Source organism: Nothoprocta perdicaria, unplaced genomic scaffold, assembly GCF_003342845.1.
Source record: "Nothoprocta perdicaria isolate Ctin4 unplaced genomic scaffold, notPer1 scaffold_190, whole genome shotgun sequence".
NCBI lineage: Eukaryota > Metazoa > Chordata > Aves > Tinamiformes > Tinamidae > Nothoprocta > Nothoprocta perdicaria.
Genome location: NW_020455094.1, coordinates 1,083,457 through 1,110,016, shown reverse-complemented (window position 1 = coordinate 1,110,016; position 26,560 = coordinate 1,083,457). Strand labels below are relative to the sequence as shown.

Here is a 26,560-nt window from a genome sequence, read left to right as displayed (position 1 = left end):
TGAAGGAAGTCCTCAGAACGAGGCATTCCAAGAAAAGAGTCTCTGTAAAGGTTTATTACATCTGAAATAACCAGTGCAACAGCTCTGAATGCACTCCTTAATGGCGTCTAAGTCATAATATGAATGTCCTTAAAAAAAAAAAAAAAAAAGGAATGTAGGGGGTTACCAATGGAAAATTTAACAGGATCAGACGGCGGTCCAACCAACGGTCCTTTCCGTAAGTAAACCACAACCTGGTACTGGGCACCAGGAACAAGATTTTCAATGAGGCTGTTGCTTGAATTCACCTAGAAGGGAAGGAACACATCAGTTATAAAGCATTTACTTAGTGCATTAAAAGGAGTTTGAGATGATATTTGTACTATATCAGTTACAAAAGTAATAATTCTGAACTCAGCGTCTAAAGCTCCATCCGTCAGACCCAAAATGACTAAAGCGGGAAAGTGGTGAGTAGCCACTTAAATGTCCTACATTATATCTCAGTGATAGCAGAGCATCATTTTTTTTTCTTACTCTTAAAGTCCTTTGAAATATTCAGGCTACTTTATTTATATTCAGGTGATATTACTATTTAGGTTGAATTTTAGTGTTTAGGAAATTCAGGAGTGTTTAGACAGTCTCTTTTTGAAAAATGCTTGAGTTTTCTCACTGGCCATCTGATTCACCTGCAGCTGCGTGAGCTGAAGTCAGGGTTATGGGTGTCCTGTCTTCAGAATGCAAATGTCAAATGACTGCATGCTGAGGAATTGCTTTCTTTCATTTCTCCTGCCCAGCATGGCAAATCCTGACTAAGGGAGCTTTTCAGTTTGAAACATCAGCATTAAACTTTTGCTCTGAAGTGCCAGATATTGCTTAAAGCTGGAGGCAGATGCCTGGCCAGGTGACGAATGGAATTTAACAGCTGCTTTGGAAAGATAAGTCTCTTTTGATTTATGAACAATGGCTGAAAGAGATTGAACTTTGCACTGAAGTTTTCTCTTTTCAGCTTGTCAGGGAGCCATTAATAATTCCAAGTATAATAATCACATAAAATCTGATTAGTGGCGGTAAGAATATCTGTAATGACAAAAAGGAACAAATAATGGTATTTAGGCCTTTCTACTTACTTGAGATAAACAAAAGATATCTTGATTATTCATGTATAGGTTTTAGGTAATTACAGTTGAATTTATAGATGACTCCCATACTATATCCTTCAATCAAATATTTTTATACCTGTGATGTCTAATTTATAATCATCTACTGTATCGTTTTACTTCTTGATTAAATTAACTCTTTACAAGACCTCTAAATGTGCAAGTTCATGACTACTCTTGAAATATAACCCAAAACAAAGATTTATTTTAATGGAGGGCTTTAAAGTATGCAAACTCCTATTAATAATTCATTTCTAGTTCAACTTGAATGGCTAATCCCAAATTAAAGGAGATGAAGATTTACAAGCCTTGCTAACTCTCCTCTCCCATTCCCACGAGTGCACTAAGGGCAGCATTTCAAACTCGTCAGTCCCACATATCTAGGGAGCAGGACAGAAGCTGTGGCACTGCCCAGAAAACAGAACTGCAAGCATTCAAGCAAGGAAATGGATATGTGGATTTTTCTAACTGAAGGTACATCCCACTAAGCCACCGCAACCCTAGGATTTGACATGGGGCTGAAACCACTACTGATTTCAAGTAACAAAAAGTGCTGTGTTTTGGGGTTCAGGATTCTTTATCATCACATACATGACCCACATGGCAGTCCTCAAGTACTGCTGTCCATTCAGGCCACAGGTAGTCTGAAAACCCCTTAGCTTTCTCCAAGTTTAGAATCAGTTTCTGTATTCACATGTAGCAAACAGAAGAATTATTTGAAGCAAGTTCAGTCATAACCGTGCAGAAGTACTCTTTCCTTAATAAAACAGGTTAGAGCACAGGTCTGAGTGTTATATCATGATGTAACACTTCCTCCTGCCTTTGAGGGCACAACAGAATTTAAAAGCTTAAGCAAGGGATCGGCCACCCTCAGCCCAGCAGAAAAGCAACTCCAACGCAGTTTCCTGTGCGCTGCCCATTCTTGCATGCTCTCTCCAGCCTTATCTCTTTAGATTTTAAAAGACACGGTCAACCACTGTACTTTTCCAGTCCTTAGCATGACAGGGCCCTTGGGCTCTAAGATAACAAGCAGTAGGATGACTAGCAATGATATTTTCTTTTCATAGTATTTGAAGAAGCTTCAGTTATGCCCTTTACCTCAGTGCAATAATGTTTTTCAAGCCTTTGGCTTTCCTTTTGCTTCTGACAGGTCAGAGAGACAACGGACACGATGGTACCGTTGCCACTGCTCTCTTGTGAGGCTGTCCAGGATGTCAGGGCAGTTGTGGAGCTCAGCACCGTCACGGTCACGTGCTGGGGCTTTTCCGTCAGCTCTTCTATCCATTCCCCTTTGGGGCCTGCAACACACCACAAAAGCATATGGTTCTTCTACTCTTTATTTAGGATACTTGTGCAAAACCACTCATCTTTCATGAGATTTTTCAATATGAATGAAGGAGACTGAGAGATGACTCTTGGTGTAGCCTGCAGGCATCAAAGAGCAGCCTGAGGGATACAGCCCATAACCAGTGCTATTGCACTTGCAGCCCAGCAGGAGATGACAAGAGACATGTTACTTTTCTGAAAATTCAGAATGCAACATTTCCTACTGCTTACCTGGAACCACCTAAAAATATATGGTTTGCTCCACAAAAATGTTTTAAAATCTGTGACATCCCTTAATGTATAGATTCTTGACAATTACTAGAGGATAAGCACACAAAACATTTCCTTTCTTTATGCACAAAAACACCCTCTTTATGCACAAAAAGTACCCTCTATGTGTACTATGGCAGTGGAGTGTGAAAACTGATTCATAGATGTTGCCACACTGAGAAGTTTCATTCTCCCTCAGACTTTCTAAAGTGCTTGCAGAGAACAAAAGGTTGAATATAGATAAAATAACAATTTGGAAAATAACTTCAGCTAAGCTTGGCCAAAATTTCAGATTTCTTGAAAATTACCAACTTTTCTTAACAGTTCTAAATAATGCTTTTTGATAGCTCTCTCACTGATCTTAAGATTAGCCTATAATGTTTAACAATCCAGACACCACTTGGTACAACAAAAATGTTGAGTAACACAAGCCAGTAAATTGACAGGATGGCAATCAAGATAACTTTGTTATCATAACTCAGTTGTGGTTCCCACACAAGGACTACTTGATCAGGCTATCAGGAATAGAAAAGTCATTTCACAAAAATTTAACTGTATTCTTTCACATCTCACCTTTGACATAACATCAGAAATACAAATAAAATCCATCTAAAATACTCAGGATCTTGAATTTGTTAGGATAAACATAACTGCATGTCTATATAACTGCAGGGCTAACTGCAGTTATCATGCTGTTCTAAAAGCTTGCTAAACCGGTGCAGACTTCACTGAAAAATAAATCCCCTACTTTATATACTATAGGTAACATAAAAATATTAATTCTAATTCCATGACTTCTTAATACCTTGCACGAATAAGATTCAAGTTCATCCTTGAACTAGCAACCCCCAAATCTTACACTTTTCTTTCAGAAAATGTTATTCTCTCTTTATTTTCCAAAGACTGTATCTTTCAGGTGTAAAGTCATTAAAAATAAAGATGAGATATAGGAAGTCAGTTAAGTGTAGCTAACCACTATGAAGAATTTAATCCCAAAGAGGTACCATTTGTGAGCTACTAAAGACATATTTTTTATTAGCAATACACATAAGCCTGAGATGCCATTGGACTGCCTCACACCTTGCCCTTGCTCCAACACTCACAGTCTCTAGGAGTAGGAATGTTAGCTATTTTCAAGATCCCCTACAACCACTACTTTAATTTTCTGATTCTTTCCTTGAAAGATGCAAGAAGGGGTTGTTTTTCAGTGACCCACTTTGGAGCTCACTGTGGCAATGGCTCTATGGGAATCCTCCCCAGCTTTCAGTTCTTAGCTCTGTCAAGACAGCATGATCCAGGTCCATCCTTGAAGCTTCATGGTCCAGGTCCATCCATGCAGCTTCACTTACATATTTCCATTTTATTTCCTTCTCTGGCATAGGAAAATTCCCAAAGACCAAACTCTGCTGATACTGCAGCAGAGGCCACAAGGTTTTACTCGTCAAAACGTAAGTACTTTAAAGTTACATTGCTCTGGGTGAAACAGACTTGCTGAGATACTTACTGATGTAAAAACTAAGTGTTTTTGCTGATTGACTTTCCCGAACTTCACAGGAACCAGAAGAACTAAATGTTGTTACAGACAACTTATATTTTCCTGGTTCTTTCAGTTCAGCAACAAATTTGTGAGTGTCCTCGCTCACTGTCAGAAATTCTGTGGAGTTCTCTAAATCAGGAGAAAGAAGTAGTGTGGATTATTTAAATTTCAAATAAAATTGAGAGAGAAAAAAATACTTATGTCAGAAATGCTAATATTGTTTCTGCTCTGGGATTAGAAGGTATCTAAATGAACTGGATTTATGCATATAGTTTTATTTTTTGCCATCAGCACGAGAGTAATTAATGACTAAGGTTGCTGGATAGTTGTAAAGGAACAATAAAGCCTGGTCAAAATTTCATTTAGTAACAGGGATGATAAAATAGAATTGCCATGACTGCGCAAATAAAAAACAGCACAGCATGGAGAAAAAGGAGCCTCTAGTTTTCCATGTATTGCTTTATTATTCTGCAAAAACATATTTGCCCTAAGTGTGAGAAAGATTATCAAAACTGCTTTTTTTTTTTTTTGAAGTAAAAGTAACTTGGAGAGAAAAGATACTGAAACAGAAAATGTGTAAATGACATAGTTATTCTCTTGTAGCTATGTACCTTGAAAATTCTCTGCATTCTCCATCACAAACATTTTGTAGCCTAAGGAATATTTTCTGTAGCTTCCCTCTGAGACGACTGTTAATACATATAAAGAAATTCTTTTCTACAGGCTCCTTTCTTGCTTATGTATCCCTGAGAATCTTTTTTCAGGGCCAAAGCTGCATGATGCAAAATACCTTCTTCATCTCAAATTTCTATTCTCTTGTTTCTCCTTTCTCCAATACTGCAATGGATTTACAATAACTGCAGTAAAAACAGTGCAGCAATATGTATACTAATATAAATCTTGTTTAACAAAGGAGAATTGCATTCAATGATTTACTCCTCACCCCTTATTTTTATGAAGTCCATCCAGAAAGAAATACTGTCCACTACACAAAACCTCTTAAGAAATGCAGGAAACCTAACAAAGGGAGACTTGCTGTGCTTCTGAGGCACGGTATGAGGTAACTAATAATTCAAAGAGGACAAATGCAACAGTGAAGTTCTAAAAAGGGTTACGAAAACAGTGTTTACCTTCCCTTTCAATATTGATATGGAAACCATCAAACGCCGTCGGAGGCTTTGGTGGTAACCAAGTGAGCACCATTTGTACAGGAAGGAAAGAGGGTGGCTCTGGCGTTAGCATTGCCGACAAATTCCCTTCACTGGTCTCATAATCTTTGGGAGTAGCGTTGACAAACTCCTCTTCGCCCTCTGATGATTCAGCTTCGTTAGACCACCAGTATGGCTGAGATGTAGCTTCATCCTTGGTGCTGTTATAGTGGTAATCTGGCCAGCCAGAAGATGTGTTTGCTGTTAGCGTTTCAGGTGTTTCAGTAGAAAAATGGCTGATTTTCTCTTTCTCTATTATATGTTGTGGTCCTATGAATGATTCTTCTGGAAAATTTCCACTGTGCTCTTCCCAGTTGTTTCTATTGATTGGTATAATCTGGACAGAAATGTTTCGAGGTGGATAAGGAGCTAAAAGAGAAGCAAGAGTTAGTCTTCATCAGTGTGTTCAATGAACGTTGTGATATGTCAATTCCCTAGAAAAACAACATATATTTGTAGCAAAACAAAGTATCTAGGGTTATTTTGAAATAATTTCTTCATATTAAGGTTCTTCTTTGTCTTCCATATACTTATAGCACAAGTGATACTAGTGAGATCAAGATTAATGCAAATGGACAGTAGAGTCAGGACTGGAGAATACCATGATGTAATGTAGATATGAAGTGTATGAAAAAAATTGTATTTCTTTGCTCACAGAGCAGCAAGGTGTGCATCTATAAGACTGAAACTTCATTTATTTTATTTTGCCTTCTGGAATCTCTAGAATCTTTTCATCATGCAAAAATATGTCTGCAGAAGTGAGTCGAAAAACCCATACAAAAGTAACATGTGGCAAAACTGATGCACAGAGGCATGCACACCAGATTTCAGTAAGGCTTTTCACATGTATTTTGTAGACACCTTTTCACAAACACATGAAATTGATTTAAATTTTAGTATTTGTGAAAGCTTGATCTTAAATTTGGGGTCTCCTAAAGAAAGGTAAGATTCTGGTACATACGAGATGATCATGCTAGGATGGGCATGGTATTTTGACACATACTAGGATATGAATACATATCCTACACGTTTTGTCTGTCCCACTGTAATTGCTTGACTATATGTTCTTATCCCTGATATATGCGCAGAACTGGTGCAGATAGTACTGGTCTTGACTGGTACTTTTTAGCCTGGCCCCTTAGCTTATATCACACTAATTTGTTCAAATGTTCATTCCTCATACCCCTATCCCAGCCATAGCCATTGAGACAAAAACATTATGCTGTTGATGGGAAGAGTGAGGGGCAGGAGGGCAGAAAGAAGGAAGAAGTCCTTTTGGTTCTATTGGATCTATCCTTACAGTACACCCTCTCAACACGTATATTTAGGATCTTCACAATAGAACCCAGCTGGCCTCAACTGGCTTTGCTCCCTCCAAGGCAACAACCCAACATCAGTGCACATGCCTTAAGATCTGTCATTTTGATTTTAGTCCTGGTTCATTTCATGTTGGACCCTGGAAATTATCTGTGGTCCAACAAATTGACAGGAAAGTTTTGGGCACCATCCCAGCACCAAATTAAATTAGTTCTGGACTCTGAACAAATGCAATTTTCAGTCTTTGCAGCATTGCTGTCTTGAAAATTAAAAGCTCACACTTTAGAGCATAAACTGACCACCAAGAGGGGTCACTAACACATTTCTCTCCTATATCATAAAGGATTGCACAATGAAGAGAGACTTTAGCAGTTTAGCTAGGAGAGGAAGCAGACCAAACAGATCAATAGTAGCTTAGTGGCCATTCCCACAGAAGGGGTGAAGGGAGGGCGCCTCACATAAGGCCAGTGATGTCTCACGTGAAGTAGGATTTATTTTCTGAGAAGCAAGCTTTTCAACAGAAATGCTCATGCAAGCTACCCTTTGCACAGGACTGCACACACAAATGTAAGCCCTGCCTTCCCAGCACCAGCCCAAGCATCCTCCTCCCGCGCTCCTGGGCAGGAGCTGCCCCCATGCAGACCTTCCTCTCTACAGAGGATCAATCCCCTCCCATGGCAGAAAGGAGTGCAGACAGATGTACAGACTTAGAGCAAAGGGTACTTGAACATTTTCTTCACCTGTTCTGTGCTGTTTGGGTTCATGACTGACCCCACTGTATTCCACCAGCGTGCTTTTGTTGAAGGTTGCTTCTGATACCAGCTGAAATGTGATGTTACTGTAGCATATACCTGGTAGCCAGTGATTGAAAACTGTTTTACCTTTAAAGAAGTCTGCAGAAGGTTTAAAAAGAGGAAGAAAAGAAGAAAGGGGAAAAAAAAAAAAAAGACATCAGACATCCACTTTCTGATAAGGCAAACTGCACATGCTGACCTGACAGCGTTTCTGCTGCTTAGCCACTGCTCAGCTTTGTCTGAAAAATGGAATTCTAACAATTCAGCTTCTGAGAAAAATTTGCTCCCAGCAAATGTGAACTATACGTGAACCATTTTTCACAGGAAAAGAATGGCATCTGGCAGCCATGTGACACTAAACATAATCAAAGAGCATCTGACAGGTTCTGCTGACCTTTAATTGCTGCACGCAAAGCCTCCTTGGTCGTTCTCTGACCGACACGCTACATTCAGGATAGATGCTCGCAGGGCAATCCACAACACAGCTGGGCCCAGGACTGAGCTCTGAGCTCATCTCTAACATCAGTGCACGCATGGGCTGAAGGGGAGTTACTTGGGGCTATTTGGCTATGGGGAAGAATTCGCTAGCTGATTAGCGAATTGCTTATTTCAGCCTGATTTTTTCATTTTTCAGCAGCAGCAGCAGCAGGGTTACAAACCCTGAGACCATGTATCAGCTTTGTCAGGCAAAAAAAATTGCTGCTAGTATCACTTTTGTTCTCGGTAATGAGCCTGTGTTTAGTGCTAAGATCCAGAATCAGCTTTCCTATCGTTAGGGACTTCACAGAGTTGAAAACAGTATTCTCATCCCACTTTCTACTGAAGGAAAGGGACACCAAAATTTTAAGCCCTGCTTCTGGAGGTGTCTATCTCCCTCTGCTGACTCTGTCGAGAGTTTACAAGCCCTGGACCTCCAAATCGGGTGCTCAGCTGAGAATTCTGATGTTCAGCCCTTCACAATGTGATGACAAAGAAGTACCAGCTTCGAACACCTGCACAAGGCAACAGGCATACTGAAGTTGTTTCCCAGATCTGGGGAATTCCAGTTTTTTTCTGCCTTTTGTAGCTGAGAAATTGCTGAGCAGTTTTAATAAGAAGAAATCCTGACCAGAGGGAAGTGGAAACTTTATTAAGAATTTCAGTTGAAAAATGTCTTCCAGGGAATCCAACAAATGTATCTATAAAGCCAAAATGTACTGATGTCCTTCCTGCTGCGTTTTGGCATTTTTTTCCTCCCCCTCTTCTGCTCTTTGGATTACAGAGCAGCATCAGCAGCAAAAAAATATGTGGAAAGTTTTGATGGTTTTAGTAGTCATGATTACTTGAGAACCATATAAATTGAGCATCCTTTCTCAGGCTGACTTCAGGACTGATGAAAAACATTCCATGCCTTCCAGTCTTTCAAAATCCCCCAAAAATGATATATTCCTAAGCCTGGGATAGGAAGTAGGTATAAACCTTCAGCTCAACTATGAAGACCTATCTTTTATTCTATGATGTAAATGTTATCAAATAAACAGGCATGCTACCAGAAAAATAAATCATCATAAACAACAGACACCAAAAGTACAACTTAAACCATTGTTTTCAGTAGACTTATCATTGAGTATTGTTGGAATAGTTTCTTCCTACCTTTGTACAGCATTGTTCGGTAGTCTTTTCCTTCCCAATAGCTTATATTTACCCTGGTAAAAACATTGTACTTCTCTGGATACTGAATTTCAAACAACACTCCTGTTTCTGGAGATGGTTTGTAATCATAGATAGAAACACTGCTCACAGGAAGGGGTTCTAAAGGATATACAAATAAAAGGGGGGGGGGGGAAAAGGGAGAAAGGAGCAGATTATTAGACACAGTTCTCACATTTACAACACTGAAGGAACAAAACAAATTATTTTGCACTCTTAAATCTACTAGGTGATATTTTGGGCTGCACAGAGATCTGGGGCAAGGCTGCTTAGCGTCTTGATGAAGACAAGATTTATGTATGCCTCTTCAAAACAATTCATTTTATCAAATCTTATGCTTTAACATAAAAAAAACTCTTAACCTACAGCAGAATAGCCATAAAAAGCAAGGTTGAAGTAACAGTTATTATTTAAGTATTCACAGCAGTCACACCAGCAAACCTTTCACCTTTAAAGTTTGCTGATCAAGTGAAAGTTACCCCAAACAAAAATAACAAAACACTTGAAATTTCTTATACTTTATTAGAACTTTTAAAGTTCACTCAGGAGCCCATCAGCATAATGCCAAAGAAAACTACTTGAATGAAGATTTTCCATTTGTATACACAGTCATTTCTGTATTTCATGGGTGATTACTTTCCCCTTCCTATAATATTACAGAAAACCACTTTCTTCAAAGCACTTATTCACACCAAACTTCTACAGAATACAACAGCACCATCATCATTACCTTAGAGATGCAGAACTGAGACACACAGAGGTAAAATGCTTCAGTAAAGGACATGGGGAGGCCTGTGCACAGAGGGGTGGTAAGTTTTGGACTTCCAAGCTAGTGCCCAGAACCAGAAAGATTGTAAGTAAGAATAGTAACTCCATATCCTTTGATGTGGCAGCCAGCCCACTTTTCACAAAGCTCCGTTGACTAGAGAAACATGGTAATCCACAGCACTCAGGAACGTAGACCATTGCTCACACTAACGGATGTTCCTTTATTAGTCTTCTTTATCCATGAAAACACAATCAGAAGAAGAAGGCTTTTGCTTGATGCTTTCCTGAGGAAGAGGTGATACCACTCCATCTTTTTATTGGGTAAGATGGCCAAGTAGATATTTGAAACAGGATTATAGTTTTATCTGGAATTTGTCATACTAGTATACATTAATCGAGTTAGTTAATACAACACTCTGACTACTTATATTTGCATTCCCATTAGAATAATCTTGCTGATTTAGTTCTTGCACACTATAGGAAATGGATTGAAAAATACGGACTGTTCATCAGTGTGGTCTTACTTAGACTCTCACTTAGAGGATCTGTTTGAGTTTGAAGTCCTGCTGAAATAGGCCCTGGAGAAAAACTAGTTAAATGTTTTTCCCCTCAAAGAGCACACAGTCACAATACGCAAGAGAAAGGGTAGATGAAAGGCAGCGCAATATTGATTTCATAAATGGGATCATCTCAGAGAAGGCGCAATAGGCTAAGCAAAGATTGAAAAGCAAGTCAGCAGGGGAAGCGGAAATTAGTTACCAAATATCAGCTCAGGACTTCCAACACTAATATGTTTCTATATATAAGAAGTGGACAAGAAAAAGCAGCTAAGGACAAAAGAAAATAATATGAAAAGAACTTTGCCGAAGAAGAATCTACTCTCATTTCTAACCTACAAAGTGTCATTTCTAACCTGGTCAGTACTTGCCAACCTGGGGAATCTTCCAAGATGGTCTAATGTTGTAGGGATTCTTATTCCGTTTCTCATGGCAAAATTTGGCTTAGCTGCAGGTAAATATCTGTGTATTTGTGTGTTAACCACTCACAAATAGAAGCCAGGAGCCCCACAAATACCTAGAGGCTTCATAGTGGCACAATCTGTTTAAATTTCGCTGACAAGATGTGATAGTCTAGAAATGAATAAAGTCAGCAATAAAATTGGTCACAAAGAAAAGAAAGCCTATGCTGTTCTTTCTACTGAGTCATTCCCTACCACTTATTCTGAAATAAATATGTGGATCTAGCTATCCACATGACCAGAGGGTGAATATCACAGCTCACACAGCACACGCTAGTACTTAAAATGTCAATAGCTTTCTCTAAATACCCAAACTCTTAGCTGTAGTCATCTTTCATGTTAGCGGGTGTGCCTTGGGCTTTCTTCTGCTGCCTCACTGATATCTGAGCTTTCCTTATTACTGTAAGAATTACTGAAATCTTCCTATGTCAGTGATTAAATTACTGCATTTATTCCTTCCTACAACAAATCAAATAAGGGATGGAAGTTACATTCATTTTTAATCCAAATTATTTTTGCTCCTGATGATTTTTAATTTAATAACCAATAACTGAATTAAGCAGTAATCGCCATAAACTCTTTCTTGCTGTTATCTTCTGCTTACTATCCTCTCCTTGCTCATGGCTGATGTTAGCAGAGTAACATGAGTAACATAATGCAATTTAAAGATTCTTCCATCATCTTACTTTCTTTATCACCAAATCTTCACATCAAAGCTATTTGCACAACGTGAAATTAAAAGGACACTCAGCAGACAAAAATCATGTTCTGTTTTTCACTTGCTGTTTTCAAAGCTTAAAGAATATGTAACATGCCACTCTTCACCATCTGTATTTACAATTTTAGACCATAGATATCTCATCATTTTCATTTTTCAATTTGCAGCATTTAGGATCCATGTTTTTACAGATTTCATTAATTCTCAAGAAATAGCCCCAAAAAAGACATAAAAGGACATCAAAAAAACCCTTAAGGCTGCATTCTTTGCACTACATTGATGTTAAAAGACATGTTACAAAAGGACTTAGAGGATTTCAATGTCTCTCTAATAACTTGTTTAAGGCCCTTTTTCAGCTTTCATTTTTAGACTCTCATACAACACTAAACTCATGCAGACAAGCCTGCAAAAAAAAAAGATCCTGAACTTTTGTCTTTTCGTCTCACAGTCTGTGGCTCCTTTAGCAACTGCTTTCTTATTATATCTGTTTACAGGAAATTTATCTTCTCCTGAATTCTTTGGTGTTCTATTTAGCACATAACTTGCATTATACAAACCTCAAGATAGCATAATGAATATTGCTAACTTCCACCTCAAATGCCCTGGCAAATTCTGGAGGTTTAATCCTCTATAAAAGCATTCAATTTGTGCCAGACACATTCATGTTTTAGGTGGCTGTTGCAATCCAAGAAAAGAGAAAGTATATTTAAAATAACTACTATATTCTAGTCCAAATCAATTCCTTTTTAATATTCATAAATCTCATCATTCTACAAACTTAATTATTGATTACTGTGGTAGGACAGATGTAGTATTATACATGGCTGGCAAAAACAGGGCAGAGATGAGCTGTGTAGCTTCTCACATCCAAACCCAGGTGAACCATGACCCTCATATTCTGACTTTTATAAAAAAGAAGTCTTGTGAGTGGAGGGATCTAACTCCAAAGGGTAATCCCTTTACTCACATGAAGAAGTTATGAACTACACAGCCTTTTCACCAGGATTTAATTATTTACTTATCTGTATTCTGTTAGTAGGAGTAAATCATAGCCAAGATGAAGCTTCCGTTATGCTATACACTTCAAGGATCATTTTATCTCTTGCTAGAAAGCTGCAATTTTGAGGTGAAACACCTGCTGTTTAATATTGTAAACACAAAATGTTCAAGTTTATGATTGGTAATGGAGGATACCACATGCTTACAAAGGGAAAACATAAGAGGGTTTGGTAAAACACAGGAATGTAGACTGTAGCTTCTGGATGTCCATGTAAGATGACAAGACCATAGGGACTGAAAAACAATACTGGCACAAAGAACAAAGATGTATCTATTGGTTTTGAACAGATACAGGCCAAGACTTTAGATGACCCTGCTAGTGGAAATAATGGTTGGAAAATACCCATCTGGGTGGATTTTGTTTGTTTGATTTTGATAGTCCCCTTAAGAAAAAGTTTATATGATCTATTTGCTGAGGAGAGTAGAAGATTGTATCAACGGATCTAAGATTTATTTCTGAGATATGTTTCAAAACTGGGGCACCACGAACAGCCAGCCTTCCTAAAGATGCCACCACATCCATCTAAAAGTGCCACCAGAACACCCCGCAAAAAAAAAAAAAAAAAAAAAAAAAAAAAAAAAGATTTAACTTTTAAAAAAAAAAAAAAAAAAAAAAAAAAAGGCTTGAGTTTTACATTTTATCAATGAAATGATGAACAATGCTGAAGCGTCTAATTCCGCAGCTCTGATCCATTAAGGACTTGGAAGAATGGATTCAATCTGCTGAATCACTTCCTGCTGCCAAGCATTAAGTAAGTCCAATGCCAATTACTTTCTAAGAGCTGAGGAGATCACGGTCCCAGGTGGCAAGCCCATTGGTCTCTAAGGGAGAATATTTTCTGCAGGATACACAGAGGTTGAATTCTCTCTAAGGGGAATCTATTTTACGGAGATTTAGGTAAGAAGTCACTGACTTTTGAAACAATGAGTCATTTACCATTCAGAACTCCTAATCAGAAGCTAAAATAAAAATAAGCCTTCTTATTTCCCCTCACATATGCTGAGTTTTCCAACTCCCAGCAGAAATATATTTTTCCTACAGCACACAGTAGCTTTGCAATATATTGTTTTCTCCACTTCTTCAGATGCAGAAACATTCTTTTCCTCCCGAACAAGAAGAAATATTGTCAGTGAATTAAAAATAAAGAAGGCAATGTAGGTATGAGTCACCCTGGAAATGAATAAAACAAGCCTTCAAGGTGGGAAAGAGTAGGATCGAGGGCAAGAATTTCAGTCACTGGTTTTAGAGCTATGCTCTTTATTGCTCTCATAAACTCCTTCAAAGCCTATTAAAACTAAGTTGAAAATTGCTTTCAAATATTGCAAAACATTGAATTCATGATATAAATTCTTGAGTCACCTCATTACCATTGAAAACTTTAAGAGCAGAAGAAAGCAGTCTCGAAATAGCACAGTGTTACATTTTAGAGCTACATCTAACTTTGCCCAGACTAAAATCCAGAAGGAAGGTCATTTTGATATGCAAAACACGACTGTGCACATAGGAGTCTGGCCAGAACAGGAAGATTAACACACCCCTTCTTGTGAAAACAACAAAACAAGAAAAATAGGGATCTTTAACGACAGGTGGTCAAGGTCTCGGTTTAACGTTTTCTCCTTCAGTGAAGTACCCAGCCCAGTTTGAAGCTACAGAAGCAGACGAAAGAGTGCTCTTTTGTGATCAGATTATATTTTACAGGTTTCTCGTCCTAGAGTTGAATGTGCTCTCTTCTCATGCTTATAAAATCCCATCTCAGGAAGTGATATGAGAATGTGGGCTGTATTCAAGCAGACAAAAACCTTAGGCACTGAGAAGAAATGCTGCAATAAATAGGTCAGGCTTTGCATTACAATGATCTGGCCTACAGAACCTAGACAAGAGAACTCTATAGTCTATGCCGTTTTGATTAATAGTGAGAAAACCCCAAACAGAGAAAAGACATTTTCACAGTAACTGATACCTGCACAATATTGTCTTTTTCTTAACTTCACATGCCCTGGAATTATTCTAACTTTTGTTATAGCAGTAAAACCCAATGTCGCAAGCTTAGGTTGAAACTACCTTTGTTTTTTTTTTGAAATAAACTGTTCAGTCTTGAAGGCCCAAGTTTATAATTAGTGTCCCAAATTATACCATGCATAAATATCTGCATGTACACGTGTATTCGTAAATACATATACACATATAAATATGAAATACACATACTTATAGGTACACATTCCAAGAACTTTACCTCAGCTTTATCTTGAATAACCTTTTTTCTTTTTTTTTTCTTTTTTTTTTTTTACCTAGACAGAAATCTTTGAGAGAGAAGACAAAAGTCTCCTCTCTAGCTTGAGTGTGATGTAGTTTCAGCCTGTGAAGAGACATGTTTTTTTTTTTCTTGCCAACATGCTGAGAAGCAGCACAACACAGAAAAAGGAAAAAAGGAACCTCAGCAAGATATAAAAAGGAACCTCAGCAAGATATACCATTGGAAAAGAGTCTTTTTTCCATGACTCTTATTAAATTTCTGAGTAGACATTCCTCCTGAATCATCTAGCTCTCATTTTGACATGAATAATTTGGATAGATACTGCTCTCTCTGATTCTGAGATCTCTAGAACAGGACCAAACTGGAAGATTTCATCTCTTTGCTCTGTCTCCCTTACAGATGTCAGAAGATCCCAGAAAACTATTGTAAAATGCAAAGCACAGCTTTGGGAAAAACACATTGGCATCATTGGCTATCCTGCTTGATTTATCCTATAGCAGCCTAATGAGTGGGGCCAATCTACAACTGGTAAAGCTCTCCTGATACCAATGAAATTATAACAGGAATTAATTTAATCCTGGATGTTAGCTGCAATGTGTCATTTTTTCCTGTGATTAAGATATAGACAGAACAAATGAGACAGTTATGTTTTCACATGGTCAAAACAAACTAATGATGCTTAACAGGCATAAAGAGCATATGGTAAGAAGAAAAATATGAATCCACTCTAGTTACTGTATTAACTGTCAACACTTAAGTTACTTAATAGTAGGAAAAATCATGTGGAACAGGCAAGTGGACCACAGCAATAACAGGCGAAAAGAAAAACCTAGGAAACCAAATATCATCTAATGTAATAGAAACTTATGGTCAGTATATCAATTTGAAAGATTCTTAAAAATACCATACTGAAACACCATTAAAAATTCCACCCTGTTACACTGTCTTTTTATTCCAAATTTACTTTAATTCCTATAGTCTTCTAGTCAAAAATGAATATGGACATTCTTTTTCTTTTCCACAAACTTGAGTGTCTATCTATTGATACACAAGCTATGAAATTCACTATTTATCTTTCTTTTAATATCAGTTCCTTGAGCAGCACTGACCGACTGCTAAGGACTTTCCAAGGTCTGGGCAAGCAGCAGAGGCCACAGCAGCAAACCCTGAGAAGCTGCCAGAGAACTTGCATGAAACAGGTGGTGAAAAGAAGCAGGCTCATTTTCTATCAGAAATAAAATGCATAACCTGCTTTTAGACCATACTAAGTCTTTCTCGGAGGAGTTGAGAGCTGGATGGGCTGTGTTCATTGGAGTCAAAAGCCTTGCAATCTTTCAGGAACACCTTAAGGAGACACCCGCCCCCGAGCTTGAAAGGAGATGTTTGGGGCTGGATTTGATGGGATAGGTGACACTGGTTCCTTTCTTCCCTCAATGACTGCCAATGACTTCCCTCAATGGCAGCAGTTCAAATAGGAGCTCTGTTGTCCATCTGCCATTCTGGATCACACCTTCCTCAAAGTCAAAGAAAGGGAAATTTAGGCTGCCTATGAATTCTTAATTTGTCCACTGCACTTAAGTATTCTTATACATATGTCTAATGGCAGATTGTCACTATCCCCTTTCACATGATAATTTTTTCCTGGTCCTTATCTCAGTCCTTCTAGTTGGTGCACAGACTGAACATAAAAGGGAAGATTAAGATTGCAAGGATGATGCAAAAATCTGCTATCTCATAAGCTGCAGACACTTGGTAACAAATAAGGGTACTGTAATATTATTTCAGGTTCTTATTACAATGGATAGTATTTGTTCATAGAATAAGTACACAAAAACATAACCGTTTCTTATCTGCAAGCCAAGTACAACTCTCCATAGATTCAAAGGTGCCATTTGATCAAAAAATATATAGTCATTTTCAAAAAGTTCCCTCACAGACCTTTACAATTGGCTAGAAGAATTATTGATTACACTCATGTTGAAAATGGTCTGCATATGTGTATATGGCAATGATCTATCACAAAAACCCAAACATGATTTAAATTAAGCCTAGGTTTATAACACAAGATTTAGGAATTGATTTTACTCCTCTCCAATTATTTTTTGTCTTTTCTTTCTTGTGAATCTGTCTTTCAGATGAAGAAATCATTTTATCCTCTACAAATTGTTTTCAGTCTGGCACATGTAAGCAGTGCTGGAATTCCCAACAGGAATCTGTGGTGCTTCTTGTGATGACAGAGTAAGCAAAATCACACCTCTCCCCCAGGATCAAAGCACCTGGAGGCAGTAGGAGAGAGAATACTCCATTGCAGAAATCTTCAGCTCTATTGCCAGAAACACATGGTCTCGGAGACTGCTGTCTGCTTTCCATATGACTTCAGCGTATTACCAAACCAAGAACATTGTTATGACATCTGAAGCAGACTGTACCTCAACATTTAACAAGACTGCTTACATTGAAATGTCAATCAATACTTTTTGAGCCATTTACTAGATTTTGAGAGCCCCTGGATCTCACCCACAGAGTCACCCACAGGAAATCTAAATTTGCCCCCTTCCTCTTGACCAGACTTTATAAATTTTCACTCATAAGGCTACTCAGCACATCTCTACTGTTTTCACACAGAAATTCATCTATGCACAAGGATGACCCATAAAGCAAAAACTTCTCCACCAGGAGAACTTTTGAAAAAAAATCCACACACAAAGAGAAGAAACAGAAGGAAAAAAAAAGAAGAAGGTGTTACTTACTGGTTAACACAGTGATTGATCTTGCTGACTTGGAAACCATATTTGAGTTCACTACCAACAGAGTTACTATGTAATATAGGCCATGGTATTTGGCATTAAAAACCACAGGGGCAGGTAAAGTGCTATTGAATTCTTCGAACTGGAAAAAGTAGTTCTTGGATTCTCCAGCTATCTTCACAACATATACAGAGGATGAGCTCACCACATCAGATGCTTCCAGGGAGACAATGATACAATTGTCTTCTCGGACAGCAACTTGGAAAGGTTCTGCATTCTGCAAAGAAAAGTAAAAAGATTGTATTGAAGCAAAATCCATTATTTACTTTTCTCCCTTTTCTTCTAATACTCGTAGGACGATCATGTTATCTTTGTGATAAAGTTACATTTCATATTCCACAAGGAAGCTAATACCAAGTCCTAGCGATTTCTTTAGAATAAAATTCACAGTCAGCTGAGGCCCATGGCCATCTGACTATTAGCCTTTTCCCTCTGCCTAGTTTCTGCTATGTTTTCTCTAATGCTTTGGTCACATCACTTTTTTACAAAGAACAAAGCTTCCAAGTAGCAGGAGCAAGAGGATTTCCAATAAACCATGAAGTGTAATAGTAAGCCATTAAATCATAAAAAAAAAAAAAAGAAAAAGAAAACTAACTAAATGATCCCCTTGCATTGCAGGCACTGATCAAATACCCTGAACTCAAAATATTTCAAGAGGCTGCAACTGAAAAATAATTTTTGGCACTGGCTAAGCCTCTCCAAATATGCCTGTTTCAGCATGAGTCAGGTCAACAGCTCTCAGGATTAGGCATTATGTCCGTGGTTTTGGTTGGCACTTTACATTTCCTATGCTATACTGTTTCGTTTTCATTATTTCTTTTATTATTAGTAGAGAGAAAATGAAGCAATTTAATCTTGTTTTCATATATCATGGGCATGATAAGTCATTGCCAGCTGAAAACACTTTCCTTTTAATTAATTGCAAACCAGCTGTCTAAAAGAAGCGCTTGTTCTCTATAGGAATTTTCAAAACAGACTCATGGTAATCTTAAAGTGAAATAACCTCAGAAACTGATGCTCTGTGGTAAAAATATGTAAATCTTTCGATGGTAAAGTATCAAGAGCTGGCTAAGTTAACGCAGAGTACAAAACTCATAAGTGACACCGTAAGGCAAGATTCCTGGACTCAGGGCACCTAATATTTAGCATTATAACCCACTTCAGGAGAAAATTTCTCTATGTTTAACTGATGCAGTGAGACTGCACCCACCAGAGACACTGAAACAGTAGGCTTGAGAAGAAGGGACAAGAGGAAAAAGGTATTTAGGTGGTTAGTTTTCAAGGAGTATTTCCTACATACTCAGCAACTGTGCAACCCTGTGAGTAAGAAGTCAGGCGATGATGGGAGCAGGAGGCCTGGGTGGATGAACAGGGAGCTCCTGGCAAAACTCAAGCAGAAAAAAGGAGTATACAGGGAATATGGAAAAAAGGACAGGCCCCTTGAGAAGAGGAACATTGTCAGGGAATGCAGGGATGTGACAAGGAAAGCTAAGGCACGTTTGGAACAGAATCTGGCAAGGGATGTTAAAAATAAAAAGAAGAGCTTCTTCAAATACATCAATGGTAAAAGGAAGATTAGGGAAAAGGTGGGTCTGCTGATGAACGGGGTAGGTGCCCTCCTTACGAAAAACATAGAAAAAACAGAGTTACTGAATGCCACCTTTGCATTCAGTGTTCACCAAGGGCATCCCTCTGGAATCCCAGACCCTAGGGACAAGAAAAGAAGCCTGAAGAGAGGAAGAGTTGACGTGGGTAGAGGAAGAGTGGGTCAGAGAGCATTTAGGAAAACTCAACACCCACAAATCCATGGGTCCTGATGGGATGCACCCCAGTGTTGTGTGAGCTGGCAGGTGTTATTGCTCAGTCACTCTCCATCATCTTCAAAAGGTCCTGGAGATCAAGAGAGGTACTGGAGGACTGGAAGAAAGCCAGTGTCACACCAGTCTTCAAAAAGGGCAAGAAGGAGGACCCGGGCAACTACAGGCTAGTCAGATTCACCTCCATCCCTGAGAAAGTGATGGAACAGCTCATCCTGGCTGTTGTCCAAGCATGTGGAGGACAAGAAGGTGCTCAGGAATAATCAGCATGGATTCACCAAGGGGAAATCATGCTTGTCTAACCTGATAGCCTTCTATGACGGAATGACTAACTGGATAGATGAGGGGAGAGCAGTGGATGTCATCTATCTGGACTTCAGCAAGGCTTTTGACGCTGTCCCTCACAACACTCTCCTGGGCAAGCTTTGGAGGTGTGGGATAGATGACTGCAGTGTGAGATGGACTAAGAACTGAATGGATGGCAGAGCTTGGAGGGTGGCGATCACTGGCACTGAATCCAATTGGAGGCCTGTGGTTAGCGGTGTCCCCCAGGGGTCAGTCCTTGGTCCAGTCCTATTCAATTTATTCATCAGTGACCTGGATGAAGGGATGGAGTGCTCCCTCAGCAAGTTTGCTGATGACAGGAAACTGGGAGGAGTAGCTGATAGCCCTGAGGGCTGTGCTGCCATCCAGAGGGACCTGGACAGACTGGACAACTGGGTGGTGAGAAATCTCATGAAGTTCAACAAGCGCATGGTCCTGCACCGGGGGAGGAATAACCCCAGACACCAGAAAGAGCGTCTCCAGCAGCTCGAGGGAGGTGATCGTCCCCATATACACAGTCCTGGTGAGGCCACATCTGAAGTACTGTGTCCAGTTCTGGGCTCCCCAGTACAAGAGGGATGTGGAGCTGCTGGAGAGAGTCCAGCGCAGGGCTACGAGGATGATCAGGGACCTGGAACATCTGCCCTATGAGCAAAGGCTGAGGGAGCTGGGCCTGTTCAGCCTGGAGAAGAGGAGGCTGATCAGTGTCTATAAATACCTCAAGGGAGGCAGTGAGGAGGAGGGGGGCGGCCTCTTTTCAGTGGTGGCCAGTGACAGGACTAGAGGAAACGGCCACGAAATGAGGCACCAAAATTCCACAGGAACTTAAGGGAAAATTTATTGACAGTGAGGGTGACAGAGCCCTGGAACAGGCTGCCCAGAGAGGTTGTGGAGTCTCCCTCTTTGGAGATCTTTAAAACCCGCTTGGATGCAGCCCTGTGCCACGTGCTCTGTGTGTCCCTGTGCGTGCAGGGGGGTTGGACTAGATGGTCTCTGGAGGTCGCTTCCAACCTTAAGCATTCTATGATTCTACGATTCTATTATTCTAAGGTTGCCAGTGCAGGGTAAGTCCAGCCCTCACAGGACCCCTCAAACTTAAGTATCTCTAACCTAAGATTAAAAATAGGGGGAATTCAACTTCAACTATTGATTCGAAGTGTGCTTTGAATAGCATCTAGAAAAAAAAAAAAAAAAACTTAGAATGCTAAGATGGTACAAACCAAAGTTATCAGTGGATGAACTGTGAAGGTTTTGGCATTGGTTCATAGATGACACAGCACTTGCTCAAAAAGGTTTACAGTCCAAGGGCAGAGTTTTGCAAAAGGTTACACATGTTTACCTTAACAATGGAATACGCTTACCCTTTAGGTAGATCAAAGCACTACATTTCAAACTTTTGAAGTGCACATTTTGAATTGCACATTTTGCCTTAAATCCTGATGCAGCATTTTGAACTAGACAATATGACAGGCCAAAAGACTCAAACTTTTAAGACAGTATTATATTTAGAGCTGTTCAGGAAAGTGGAGTCCTTTTATACTTCATCTCCATTGTCCTCTCACTAACAAAATTTGGAACAATTCCTGCAGCTGTCTCAATATGGGCAGACTTTCTTTCAGAGGATGATGTACTATCCTGTCACTGAAAGCAGACTTTTCTTTCAAGATAAAGCAAAGAAAGGCAGCCCTGATTCAGCAACGTTATTACAACATAATAACCTTTAAGTACATGTGTAATCCCATAGACATCGAGTTTTGACTTTCCACAGACTTGCATATAAATGCCTTATTAGAACAAAGTTTATTGTGTTATCTGTAAAACTATTCACATCTTGCAGCTCTGCTGCTGAGCTGTGTGATACTAACCCAATTTGCCTACCTTGCTATGAAGAAACACACAAAGGGCCCAACAAATCTGTATGTGCCAATGAACACAGTTCAAAGCAAGTTCCCTGTGTTTGGTGTTATTATAAATCATTTGTGATGTTAATTAAGTACAGCTGGAAATTAAGCATATAATTGCAGTTACAGGCATTCCTAGAATATAATTAGGTGCTTTCAGACTGCTCATATGGGGTGTGATTTTATTCTTTGATTCTGACATGGGTATTGTATTCTGTGCATCAAAGACTGTATACCTTTACCTCCCCCTCTCACAATGTTTTCTGGTGTTCATAGCAAGTACTAGTCAGGAGATGATCTGTTACTCTGCTGAAACAGTTTTCAGACAATTAGCATAATATGCTGGTCCTAGCTAAACACATAAAAACCTCACATATATCTGCTGTTGCTACCTAGGAGGAGACATGACAAGGAAAAGGTACAACTTTATAAATATATATATATATATATGCACAAAGAAAGTTATAACTTTATAACCTAAGTATGAGGGCACTGTTAAATGGTGGCCTCCCTCCTTCATCTGCCAGTGCCCAGATGCTGTTAAACCACTGCATGAGTGATGTCTGTGCCTTTCTTGAGTGGCATCTCATCATCATGTGTGGCTCATCCCTCCCACACCTGCACCCACCTGCATAAAGCACATCTCCTTTGAATGATATCTATTCTGATATGATTACATGGTCTTCTCCCACACACCTGTATGCCTGGGCTTTTAAACTGCTGCATGAATAGGACACATGGTTTTTGTGAGGCATCTATTGTCTCTTGGAATAATTTCTCTTTCCATTTTAGCACAAAGGTTCGGTTTGTAAAATGAAGCGAGAGAAAAGGGATGAATAAAAGCCTTGGCAATCAGCATGTCATAAGACTAGATCATTTATCTCCCTTGGGGATATGTATTTCACTTTAGCAAGCACTGTTTAAGAACAGACCATTCCATGCATCCCCTCCTTCATGCTGTATGAGATGAGGCTTACCAACCAACAGTGGGCTGGAGATTTTGGGAAAAGAGGCTAGGACAAATCTAGTGTTTTTTCTAAGCACCACTGGAAGTGACAAACATGCCCCACTTAACTAGATTGTAAAGCCAGTGTGTCTTAAGACTGACAGCATCAGTATGGTAAATACACATTTCATTACTTCTGGTCAGCTAGATCCAGGATTTAATTTGCTGGTGTCACAGCTTGAGCGGCTGTTTCATGCCTGTGGGGAAATTTGGCAGGGTTTGTGCATTCAGAACCAAATGACTGGCTTCAACTTCCTTCCTAGTTTATTATTACAAGCTCGTGCCACACTAAAGCACTTAGAAAAAAGCAGAGGGGGGTGGTAAATCCCACAATGTAATGCCTGTTCACTCATTTGCAGTGCAGGGATGAGTCATGCTAGCAGAATTTTCAGCCAATAATGTGGTTCCAATTAAATTAAAAAGGAAAGGAAGCAAGAAAATATGTGACGTAAAAAAAAAAAAGAAAAAAAAAGAGAGAGAGTAATGGGAAAGACACACCTTGCTCAGAATTCTTTATTTAGAAGTCTACATCCTCATTTTATTTCCCTGTAACAGTATGGGTTTTATATCCAAGGAAGATATCGATTTCAAAACAGGAACTATTTTTCTGTACTTGAGCTTTTGAATAGATCACTGTGAAACATATTGGATCTCGATCTGAGTAACAAAAGTGCAAGTAGCTAAATGTTCCACTGGCTTCAGGAGGCGCAGGGGATGCTCATCAGCTCTGAAAAAATGTACTTTGGGTACTGGTAAATTCTGATCTACCAGTAAGGGAAACCATGTTACCTTCCACCAAACAACCAGAACTAAGGCTCTGAACAAATCTAAAACTTCTGTCTGCTCAGAGTTTCTAAAGTTGGCATCTGAAATCTCAACTCAAGTTGCCAATTTTGAAGCTCCAAGCATCAGGATCTTAGAATAAGGGCACCGTTAAGATCACACACTGCCTAATACTCACCAAAACTAACATCAAAGTATTACAAAATTGCATTGCACTATACCCAGACCTACTGGCTATATTATCAGCTATTTTTGTGAGTGACTCTACTACATCCAGATATATTTTGTCCCAGTGGCCAAAAAAGGCTGACTTTCTTCCAAGTCACACGATCACTCATTCTAGCCTAGATTCATCTTACCTAAATTTAGATCCTTAAATGACACTTAGAGCCAAGATGACCTTTTCAGACAGAGCTACCTGTGAATTCATCTCAGATCGGGATTACTTGTGAAAGTGCAATAGGAGGGTCAGTGCTCCAAGCTTGGCAAAATCGGTTATCTGAAGTCCTACGCTTATAATGAGGGAAGGACTGGAATCAGATTTCATAATTTCTGTCCTCTGCTACAGTCTTTCAGGGGCACCTCCTCAACACATAGGAAGTTTCATAAAATAAATCATGTTACATTATTTCTGCATCAGCTTCCTAAGGTAAGCTGCCTGTGTGTCATTTCCCTGTGACGATGACAAATGATACTGAGCAGCAATTACAACTGAATTGGTAAATGTACTTCCACTAACACAAGTTACTGGTTCATTGTAGTTACTGTGAAGTGAACCAAGAAAGAGTCAGAAGCTAAAATCTGATGTCTTCATAAACATGCACTTCATAGATATGTACTCTATTGCTCTACTAGGTAAAATTTGGGGGGGGTTGTTTTGTTTTGTTTTGCTTTTTGTTTCTGCATGTTAGAGAATCCCCTGGTCCGAAATGATGCCAGCCATGTTCTGATCTTTTACGGCTAGGAAAAAAGGGGGGCTCCCTGAAACTCTGGTCTGTTGCAATGTGGAGTTGCCATCCAGAACAGGCTTCGGTTTCAAATAATTTACTTGAAACATGAAATAGCTGATTTTCAGGTGACTACTTTTACTTCAGATGACCTTTCAGGTTCCCACATCACTTCTGTCACAATACCATCTACGTGCTCCATCCAACTGTCTCAGTGCAATACCCTACCTTTTTCATTTTCACATCTCTCTTTTAAAGAATAAAGCAGAAAAAAAAAACATACTTTCTGCAAAACCCTTACACTATCCATGCTCCACATCCAGTCTTCTTATTCTAGTTTTAAAGGCTATCAATAAGAATGATGCATATGATGGACATCAATACAATTTCATACAAAGACACAAGCATTTCCTCCAGCCATGACCTGGGAAAAATTCCCTCTGAGCACAAAGAGGAAACGTGCAAATTATACCACATTGAGGCTTCTTTGCAACTCTCAGTTGTCATAACTAGATGCTTTAGTTTTAAAAGCAAAATTACCCTTGCAGAATTTGGATAAGAATGTTAAGCTTTCCAAAAGGTCTAGTTAATTCTGGGGCAGACAAAGATTGGAGGAATGCCAGCTGTAAGAAGAGAAAGATTGCTTGAAATGGCCTTCAAGCAATGGATATGGAAATGTTAGGATAAGAGTTAGTAAAAATAAGGCAATTTAATCCTGGGGCTTTTGTTCTTATCTACTGTTCTCCGCAGGCTGTGCAGAGAACCTCCATTAATACACACTCTTTAGTCTAAACGCTCCATGGGAAAAACAGAAACCTTTATCTTCAAGATTTTTCATGAAAAAAAAAGAATATTTTAAGGAGTAAAAAGACAGCAAAAGCAGCACTTCTCAATAATTTATGATGTCTGATTCAGGTTAACAAAGCATTTCTGGCATTCTGCTCTATAAAAAGTATCCCCAGCACTGCTTCTATCCTTACACTTAAAAAGCCAGTAATAATAATAACCTAGTCATATTTTATAAATAAGTTTCAATATTGCTTTGTTCTAGGAAACAGCTTTAAAGGGGAAGTAGGCTTTTCCCCTCCAATGCAGAATATGTGGGCTTCTTTTAAAGCAAATGTCAATATTATATGTACAGTCCATCCTGTTCTTTAGTTAATAATCTACCGTAGAACTAATGCAAGGAAATCTTCCTTGACACTATCGACTGCTCTTGCGATAGCATTAAGTAAATGCCAAAATGCTAAGCATGTGAAAAAGTAATGTTTGCATTCATTAACGCTAGTACTTTTCATGTAACACTTTGAAAAAATATCAAATATTTAATAAGCTGCAGTTAAATATTTATTTTTAGCTCATCCTTCTACTGCAAACTGGGAGAGGGAAAAGCCTGAACCTAGTGATCCAGGGACTCCTGATATCGACAAAGTTTAAAACAGGGTTAGAATTTCATAGATGGTATCTCTCTCTAGTCTACGCATAGAGGCTTGAAAATTGACAGGAATTCACATTCAGGAAAACATTAAAACATTCACATTCAGGAAAACATGGTCTCTCTCTAGAACTAAAGTTTTGTCAAGAGGGGCAATTATCTTGACAGAAGAAATGAATTTGATTCCCTTCCTCAACCACAAACACTCTCATACCTCCATTCAGACATTCAATGGAGTCTCTGCGATTAAATTTTAGCATCCCTTGTGAACAGCTCCAAACATACACACATGCCGGATGAACCATATGAACCATGGGTTTTATTTAAAGTGCCTCTTCCCTCTTGAGCCTGTATGTAAAAAACAGAAATAAGAAAGGGCACAGAAAACATATCGCCTCATCAGTTCCTTGACTCTGTCCAATTGACCTCTGTCATGTCGTTCTCC

General features: G+C 39.0%; 1 protein-coding gene across 3 annotated transcripts in view; it reads right to left on the bottom strand.

Annotated features, from left to right (window-relative positions):
• Window positions 1-26,348, bottom strand: part of PTPRO (protein tyrosine phosphatase, receptor type O) — a 69,499-nt gene extending 43,151 nt beyond the window's left edge. For all 3 annotated transcript variants that reach the window (XR_003249021.1, XM_026037127.1, XM_026037126.1), the window contains exons 1-8: window positions 26,330-26,348; window positions 17,846-18,119; window positions 9,221-9,379; window positions 7,535-7,687; window positions 5,400-5,846; window positions 4,237-4,398; window positions 2,235-2,434; window positions 167-287 (exon numbers count right to left, since the gene is read on the bottom strand). Coding sequence is in view for 2 of the 3 variants with exons in the window: in XM_026037127.1 (XP_025892912.1) it covers window positions 167-287; window positions 2,235-2,434; window positions 4,237-4,398; window positions 5,400-5,846; window positions 7,535-7,687; window positions 9,221-9,379; window positions 17,846-18,119; window positions 26,330-26,335 (1,522 nt within the window). In the remaining variant the exon portion in view is untranslated. The remainder of the gene's footprint in view (window positions 1-166; window positions 288-2,234; window positions 2,435-4,236; window positions 4,399-5,399; window positions 5,847-7,534; window positions 7,688-9,220; window positions 9,380-17,845; window positions 18,120-26,329) is intronic.
• Between the last annotated feature and the right edge of the window lie 212 nt (window positions 26,349-26,560).